The 10,000-nt window shown below is 36.5% G+C and overlaps 2 protein-coding genes across 4 annotated transcripts in view; one reads left to right on the plus strand and one right to left on the minus strand.

Annotated features, from left to right (window-relative positions):
* LOC136842737 (CD151 antigen-like) overlaps positions 1-10,000 on the minus strand; it is a 288,000-nt gene that overhangs the window by 208,255 nt on the left and 69,745 nt on the right. The window lies entirely within an intron of this gene.
* The window catches only part of LOC136842735 (protein tyrosine phosphatase domain-containing protein 1-like), a 183,562-nt gene that overhangs the window by 73,421 nt on the left and 100,141 nt on the right, over positions 1-10,000 (plus strand). For all 3 annotated transcript variants that reach the window (XM_067110471.1, XM_067110472.1, XM_067110473.1), the window contains exon 4: positions 3,364-3,479. In XM_067110471.1, coding sequence (XP_066966572.1) covers positions 3,364-3,479 — 116 coding nt within the window. The remainder of the gene's footprint in view (positions 1-3,363; positions 3,480-10,000) is intronic.

Raw genomic sequence — 10,000 nt, forward strand, 5'->3', positions numbered from 1 at the left:
TATCTGCCTTCGACTCTCTCTCTCTCTCTCTCTCTCTCTCTCTCTCTCTCTCTCTCTCTCTCTCTCTCTCTTCCCAACCTCAGCAAACTATCAGTCGCCTAATTCACATCTCTGTCTTGGCCATAGTCTTATTTGAGCAGAGTTCCAAGATTACATTACTGAGAATGGCAGGACACACAAAAATATGATTAGTAAGAGTTAGTAAATTTTAAATTTGTGCAGATCAGGTAATGAAAGATCTGGATATTAAAAGAAAAAAGTCATGTTATGTAATTTCGTCTGCGATATGATATACAAGTAATAAAATGGAGTATTATGAGTGGCATATAGAGCAATAATGAGAGAACATCCGGAATTCTATTTACATATCTTTGTATACCTAGGCCTTTCATCAATGAAGCAAAAAAAAAATTATGTTGGAGATTGATGACTTTTATCTATAAATTTAAATAGGGGTCGTATTTTGTTGCCATTTTTAACGGATACTAGATGTCAGCTTGAGATTGTTGATTGATGGGTTGTTGCTGTTATGACTGTTACTTTTGTGTAATAAAATTTCACAATTATATAGTAAATAGATTACTGTGTGAAGTAAACAGGCTTTCTCGAAAGTCTTTGCTTGTTTATTTTGCACAGTAATATAGTTTACTATATAATTGTGGATTTTTATTACACAGATTGTTTTTCACGAGACTGTGAATTTCTTAGCATTGTTATTGTTGTTATTTTGTATGGACAGCTTGCAAAAAATGAACTCTCAGTCAAGTGAGCTAATTTCCGTAGGCCAGAATCATAAAGGCATTACTTACACACATGTACGTACACGTGTACATGCATGTGGATATTTCGTCCATGTGCGTTTTCACGTATATCAGACTATTTAACATGAGTTATGAGCTTGATTTTACAAGGCTGACTTTGAGTTACGCCAGGGTTCTTGATAATGGCTGCCTGCATAAGCGGGTCATCTATTGACGACAAACACTGCACCTGATTTATTCCGGAACTGTCTGGGCTGGACTGGTTCCCCTGTTGCGTTTCCGGAATGTTGCTTTTCGGATACAACGGCTGATGTCATTGACTACTTGTTCCCTTTGCTTTGACCTAACACTTTCGTTTTTGCCCTAATAATGATCTGAACTGGAATTGGAATATAGAGTTTATGCCAAAGGCCAAGCGCTGGGATCTGTGAGGTCATTCAGCGCTGAAAGGGAAACTGACAGTAAGAAGGTTTGAAAGGTATAACAGGAGGAAAATCTCGCAGTTGCACTGTGAAACAATTGTTAGAGAAGGAGGAAAGTCAGATGGAAGAAAGAGAATATGAACTGAGCTACAGTAAAAGGAATGAAGGAGGTTGCAGTTATGGGCCGAAGGGACGCTGCAAAGAACCTTAAGTAACGCCTACAGTACGCCACCTGAGGTGGACTGACGGCACTATCCCCTTAGGAGAAATAATTATTTGACTCTTAAACAGTAGTTTTTGAGAAGGAAGCATCTCTCTCTCTCTCTCTCTCTCTCTCTCTCTCTCTCTCTCTCTCTCTCTCTCTCTCTCTCTCTTAAAGTCACTAGGGAAAGTAAAATGACGGGAAAAAAATATCATTATCTCTATACGAATCGGACATTATCAGTGGGTCCTTTTAACATAAATTGGTGAATTAAAGGAAAAGATAAAGTTTGGGGAAGGGTGTCATTCATCAGCATAGCCAATAGGCAAATGTCACATTTAGTATGACGCAGATACTACCTGTATTCTTTGGAAGAAAAATGTATCAGGAGCAACGCCATATTTACTACTTAGGTCGATTCAAGATCCACGTTAGTCAGTTTTTCTCATACTTAACTGATATTATGGGTACAAAATTTTAACTTTTACTGGCTGGTACAATCAAAGCGAACGACATGGCCGAGTGGTACAGCGCTCGGCTCACGTTTGCTATGCCCATGGATTATTCCCGGCCAACCGCTCGCCAGCCCACCCAGTTGCAATTGGGTACCAGCGTTGGCGGGGATCAAGAAAGAGGGCGTGGGGCTAGCAACACCATCTCCAAAGACTTCCGAGAAACTGGAACGTTGTATCGCTCTTCGAGAAAGGCTCATTTTACAAAAATAAAAAAAATGAAACAATCACAACCAACGTTAACGATTGTTACTATCATTTATACCTCAGCATGATAGACCGTAAAAATTTAAGCACAGAACACTGTGACAGGTTAGAGATCCTCCTTTGTAGCTGAGTAAAATTTGCTGTTTGGCATCACTTTACTCGGAGCCCGTGCTCGGAGCATACATCAACCTCGAGAGGGTTCGTGTGGTGAAGAGTTCTCTCTCTCTCTCTCTCTCTCTCTCTCTCTCTCTCTCTCTCTCTCTCTCTCTCTCTCTCTCTCTCTCTCTCAAGATTCATGAGTATAGAGGAAAACGTTTTGTCTAAATAACGTAGAAGAGAGTGAGGAGTCTGGAAAGCATGGAACAATTATTTAGTTCTAAATAACCATCCGTCCCGAAGTCTTTAAACCATGATGGATTTTTAAAGCGCCTTCCCCATAAGTACTTCATAAATAAAAGATAATGTAAAATGTAAGTATGAAATATAATATGAACGTTAAAAATGTTATTCCCATATTGTCAGACGATGACAAACAGGAAATAAAGACAGGGAGAGAGAGAGAGAGAAAGAGAGAAAGAGAGAGAGTATTGAAATTAGTGTGGAGGGATTGATTAAACGTCATATAGGTCGTCCAACCGCGTACATATCTACTGACTATGGATTAACAGGTTTTTTCTTTGGCGGCAAACAAAAATATTGATATCGGAAACCTATCCGAAATTCCTTACGACTAGAGAATCCATGGGTAATCAATCCTTCGAGAGATAAAAAGTATATGTATATATATATATATATATATATATATATATATATATATATATATATATATATATATATATATATATATATATATATTATAGGCTGCTTAATCTAGCCTTGAAGAGCAGAGATTTATTTCCTAATACTCTAAATATCTATGTCAACATCACCTACAGTGAAGCCATTGACACAATATTAGTAAACTCGATCAAATTTGCTGTGATATACTTGTCCTCATATCTATCATATATTTATATTTCTTACTATACACGGGATCCAGAGAAAGGTGACATGATAAATATGAATATGTAAATACAAACACGTTTAAGGAAGTTTCCTTGAAGAACAATATGTTAACCTTGGCCAGTATTACGGAATTAACAACGAATGCTTTCAGGCTCTAACTGCTAGCAGACAATCAACCTTGTCATGCTTGTATAATACACTCTATACTGCCTAATGCAAGCTCATTACATTCCAACTCTCGATCTCTTTTCCAGACACGACATTAAGACCATAATCAACCTTCAAATCGCTGGAGAGCATGCGTCGTGTGGGGCGCCTCTCTGCGAGTCAGGATTCAGCTATGAGCCTTCCGTGTTCATGGAGAATGGAAGTAAGTAATGGATTTCAGTTCGTCTTTCATGGAGAATGAAAGTATTTTAGTTTGATCATAGAGGATGGAAGTATGGAGTGATGCGTGGATTCTTCACAAAGGAAGTAATTTTTTTTATTTTGTTTCCTGGAGAATTGAAGCAGTGATTCTTAATTTGTTCATGAAGACTGGGAGTAAGAATTGATTCTTTGTGCATGGACACCGGGAGTTAAAAATTGATTCTTAGTTTGTTCATGGAGACTTGAAATAAGAATTGATTCTTAGTTTGTTCATGAAACCTGAGAGAAAGAAGTAATTCTTAGTTTGTTCGTGAAGCCTGGGAGAAAGAAGTAATTCTTAGTTTTTTCATGAAGAATGGCAGCAAAAACTGATTCTTAGTTAGTTCATGGAGACTGGGAGAAAGGAGTGATTCTTAGTTTGTTCATGAACACTGGCAGTAAAAACTGATTCTTAGTTTGTTCATGAAGCCTGGGAGAAAGAAGTAATTCTTAGTTTGTTCATGAACACTGTCAATAAAAACTGATTCTTAGTTTGTTCATGGAGACTGGAATTAAGAATTGATTCTTAGTTTGTTCAAGGAGATTGTAAGTAAATAGTGAGTATCAGTTTGTCGAGCAAAGGTTTGCATATACAGTAATAACTTTTCGGGTAAGCGTAACAAATTTTATTTGCACTTGCGCAAATAAAATGATGCATGTGCTTTCACGCTTCCAAGATCACATGCATTTGTTCAAGCCGACACAGACGCTGTTTGATGTGTGGGAGGGAATTGGCACATGCGTGTCCATTAATAACTGCACTGACATTTGATTAATAACGATTCTTGATTTCTGGCAAGGATAAATTATCCAGTGAATGTAATTTTCCGGAAGAAGAAATTCGATTTTGTGTGATATTTTAATACGTGAAAAAAGTGTTTTTAATAAACAAATGAAAAGGTTCATTGATACATTTGATTTTAATAGTAACAATACTTTCGGCTAGACTTTTTTTGTATATCTTATACATTTTAATATTTCGGGGAGACAAACTGTACTGTTAGCTTAAAAACCCTGGAAATTCAAGATGAAAATTAACACTGCTTGTATGAGAAACTTCATTTTACTCTACAGACAGAAATAAATAAAAAATGCTCCGAAGTTTCTTCGGCGCCATCGAATTTTCTGTATGATCCGAGGCCCATGAAGCGTCCAGCCATGGCTCGGTGGTGGCCTGTCCTATACCGTTGCCAGACGCACGATTATGGCTAAGTTTAACGTTAAATAAAAATAAAAACTACTGAGGCTAGAGGGCAGCATTTTGGTATGTTTGATGATTGGAGGGTGGATCAACATAATTTGCAGCTCTCTAGCCTCAGTTGTTAAGATTTGAGGGCGGACAGAAAAAGCCGGCTCGTTAGTTTTCTTTTACAGAAAACTAAAACAGACACACAAATGCACATACATACATACACACACACTAGTATGTATATATATATATATATATATATATATATATATATATATATATATATATATATATATATATATATATATATATATATATATATATATATATATATATATATATATATGTATATATCTATATATATACATTTATATGTGTGTGTTCAGTATTAGCACACATTGAGGGAATTTAATATAATGTTATCAGATTTACTTCGTATGACATCACAAAACAATTAAAAGACATTAATATTCGTAATTATCTGTATACGAATAACTCGTTAGTAGTTGTCATTCAAATGTTAAATTTTGTAATTCTGTAACTTTTTTTAGAATTACTACCTCATCCAGACCTACAATAACGAAACTTAAGTTAAAAAAAAGACAAAGGTAATTGGCAATGCAAAAAAATCGTGCAACTCAACCCGCTTTTACTGAAAATGAATCCAAAAAACTTTTCAACATTAAAGGAACTCGTCAGGATGAAAAATCAGTAAACAAGATCCATGTCCTTCAAGGTAACAAAAAGAATTACAGAAAAACATAAGTGTGCGTTACTACACTTCCATTTATTAGATTATGGTCATTACGAGAAGAATGTCTTACTACTAATGACAGTCATATTGTTAGAATTATGGTCGTTTGTCTGATTTTTGTAGTGGTTACTTTTTTGTGATGTCTAAAAATAAAGTAACTAATATTCCACTTAGCTCGTTTTAGGTGCACGGAATACCTACATACAATAGCAGTGCTTTATTGCAGTATTATCCCCGAGTGTTGCGTCATTTTCATAATTCACTACATTATTTGTATCATAATTCAAAATTCACTACGTTATTTGCATCCTAATTCAGTGAATTTGTTGAAGCTGTTATGAAAAATACGAGCATTTCTTGGGACTATTTATTGCCCTCTACATTCACATCCTATGCCATTCACCCCTGTTTTGCGCGCATTATCGCTTTCTCTAAAAATTAAGGCCCTTCCTTTCCAATACCTCCTTCACGCCATCTGTATAACACATTCTAAATATTCCTCTCCTCCTTTTCCACAACACTTCTGAATTATAATCTCTCCGGAAATCTGTCACGGTACGTTCTTTCCACACGACTGAACCATCTCAAAATACTGTCCCAATCTTCCACTTACACTAATCTTTTTACCACTTCTTTGTACCTCCACACTTCTTAGTGTATCAGTCATTGCACCATATTTAATGCACAAACAGTTTATCTCACCAGCTTCAACTTTCTTTCATTTGCCTGCACCATCCAGATTTCACTTCCATATAGGAGAGTTAGTTCAACAATCCCTTCAGACAGTCCCACCTTGGCTTCCATAGACAACTCATTCTTCCACTATCCATGTTAACATTCATTGCCCCAACTTCTCGGTTTTCATTTACTCTCAACTTTCACCTCGTGTATATATATATATATATATATATATATATATATATATATATATATATATATATATATATATATATATGAGCCTCGATGGCTCAGTCGGTTACAGCAGCAGCTTCGGACTTCGTAGAGGTCTGTGGCGCGGGTTCAAATCCGCAGCCGACTGATCAGACAGGCAGACACTTTGCTATCCGTGTAGACACCCTGGGATTATATATGTAATCAACGGATAGGTTTGCTTAAAAAGCAAATGGATGTTACAGACTAAATACACACACAAAACAAAGCCACTACAACACCTTCTAAAAACATAACAAACATCTCACACGTCTCGAACTCTCGCCATACCCGCGCAATAACTTCTCGCTGCTGGGAAGAAAGGGCGTTGGGTCGGGTATGATACATGAAACATACGCTACCGGGGTCTAAGCGATGTCAGGCAGGGCAGCCGATCGAGACCACAGGTCTACCCAAAGCCAAATCAAAAAGTCCTTCAAAAGAAGGCACTGTGCTTACCCCATACAAAAATGGGAAAAAGCACGTTAAAAGAAAAGAAGAAATATATATATATATATATATATATATATATATATATATATATATATATATATATATATATATATACGTACGTTTGTGTGTGGTTATAGTAGAGATTCTGGAAGTGGCCCAAACTGAAATGCAAATCAAGTGTGTGTGTGTGTGTGACAAGAGGCGGTAATAGCACAGAATATAGGTAGTAGATGAATAACAAATGGATTATCTTAAGTTCCCAATTAAAATGGGTTAGTGGTGAATACATAATCTTCAAGGGTGGGATCACTCGCTCAGCAAAAGTTACTTCCAAGGTAAAGATAGGTGGGAAAGACGAATAAAAGAAGTATATGATACTGCAATTCATCTTGAGATTCATTTAAAAAAAATATCAACGAAGTTAAGCAAAGTTGGTTCTGCTTAAGAAAAAATATATATTTATACATGTATATATATGTATGTATGTATATACATATTACATATATATATACATGTGTGTGTGTGTGTGTGTGTAAGATTCAACATTACGCATAGATCCCCAGTTTGCTTCCATGGTGCCCTGCACGTATGCAGTCCCCCTGCGACCTCTCTCATTCCATTCATTATCATTACCCCTTCTTGTCTGTGACATGCACAAAAGCATGACTTTTAATCCTCACTGAAGGCCTTTGTCTCATCACCTCCTACGTTGAAAGAAAGAGGTACATAAGGAGCAGCAAATAAAGGAAGTGCGCAAAATCATTTTCTTTGTGAAGATCACAAAAGAACGAGGCACATAAAAGAAGATGATTAGTGGACTGATGAAAACATTACCTTGAAAACGAGTTCCCCCTCTTAATATTGCCATTAGAAACACTCAGTCATTACTGTCTTGTTTAGCTCGTTACCTCACAATTGCTTCGTTATTGTCTTCGTCTAATCCTCTCTCACCTACGTCATTCTTTTTCGGTGACGTCACATTTGCGCACTAGGCGCTGTTGAATCTCGAATATCTTTTTTTAATAGAACTTAATGACGTCACTATCATTGTCTAGGACTATTTCCCCTTGACGTGTGTGTGGGGCTGGAGGTAGGGGGTCCCCCGGACATATCGCGTGATGTCATTGAAGCCTCAACACGATAACAACGCCTTGACATCATTCGTTCATCAATATAATGCATGCACAGCGTTTGACGTCATTGTTTCATCCTTCGTTGTATTTCATAATTGTTACAGAAGGTTATAGACGCCCTTTGTAGTCCGGTAAAGGATGCTGTTTTGGTCACTGAGTAGTTTTAAATGACTGGAGTCCGAGGGTGCGTCTGCACTGCGTGCACTGCAGTAGAACACGACACAAACACACGTCGGCGACATATCGCCCACAAATCACAAACAGGTTAAATACAAGTCAGTGACTAGTTAGTGGTAGTCCTAATTGTTACCTCGTACGATTATCCAGTAATTGGCTATGATTCGTCCTCCACTTACATTGCTGACTTGTCTTCAGCCTGTTTTCGACACGTATGCGACAAGTTTTTGGCGTGTTTACAATATGCTGTACTGTAGCGTGGACACTTAGTTTTAAATTACTGGAGTCCAAGGGTGCTTCTGCACTGCAGTAAAACGTATCACAAACACATGTCGGCAACATATCGCCCACATACCACAAACAAGTTAGATACAAGCCAATGACCTACTCGTAGTCCTAACCAGTACTCCAAACGATTATCCAGTATTTATTAAAGATTCGTTCTCCACTTGCTGACTTGATTTCATCATGTCTGCGATATGTATACGACAGGTTTCTGGCGTGTCTATGACATGTTTCACTGTAGTGTGGACGCTCCGTAAGACGGAGACTCACGCCATGGTCCATCTAAGCAGGTTCGCTTTAAGCATTAATGCTCTGTTGCAGGATGTAATTCGGCATTGTATCCTCTTGTGTGGCAGTGCAATACGTTATGGCGTTATGGAGCAGAGTCATCAGGGTCTTGTACTTGTGAATTAACTGCCTGACTTTAAAGAGGATGATTACTGTAATTACAGTTACATGTAATTACAATTATATGTTGATGTCAAGGTTTAGAAAGTTTAAAATTTTCACGTGTTAAGAAAAAGTGTTGCTTCTATGTAATTTATATTTTAGGAAAGGTTGCCATTAATGTTTTTATGTTTGCAAATAGACATAGCGCTTATAATAGAGATATTCATGCATTCGCGGGCCCACTCAAAATCGTTTAATGTATGTCTGATATATATATACAGCATATATATATATATATATACAGTATATATATATATATATATATATATATATATATATATATATATATATATATATAATACGCACAAATACACACACATATATATACACACGACATACCAAAAAAAAAATAAACACACACATTTATACAATTATAATTCCCCATCAGTGATATTCCCGAAATGGAACGAATTGGATATTAAACGGCATATAAACATAATATTTGTGTATATCAAATGGCACGGTGGTGTGACAGAAATTCATATATATATATATATATATATATATATATATATATATATATATATATATATATATATATATTGGGTGTGTGTGTGTGTGTGTGTGTATGTGTATGTTTATTTTTGTGGGTACATGTGCATATCTTCGAATGCATTATTCATGTAACTCTGTTGCACTCACAAGAAGAAAGGTTACTTTCGTCATTCAGACAACTTGTTACGGAGACATTAGTCGCAATTATCAATCGCATTTTCATTTGTTTGTTAATTGGATCCTTCCTGCGAGGGAGTACACGCAACCTCTCGCCCGGTTTTGAGGTCAAGTCATATGATGACGTGGTCGTATGATAATACGATGAAGGTATGAAAAATAGAGACGGAAGAAAAACTAAAAATAGCAGTAGGAGGGAGAAAGAGAGAAAATTGAGGACAAGACTAAAGGAGAGATTTGAGAAAGGAAAAACGCGGTGCAGAAGCTGCAGTAATATTAATATTCGTAATTGTAATGGGTGTCTTCACCATTTTAGTGACTCGTGCTTTTATGAGATTTTTATGAACAATTGTAATATCGGTTGCAGTAATATTTTATATATACTTATTTTTCCTTAGTCAGATACCTATGTACAGTAGAGTATAATAATAATATGCTAC

The sequence above is a fragment of the Macrobrachium rosenbergii genome, chromosome 10 (assembly GCF_040412425.1).
Source record: "Macrobrachium rosenbergii isolate ZJJX-2024 chromosome 10, ASM4041242v1, whole genome shotgun sequence".
NCBI lineage: Eukaryota > Metazoa > Arthropoda > Malacostraca > Decapoda > Palaemonidae > Macrobrachium > Macrobrachium rosenbergii.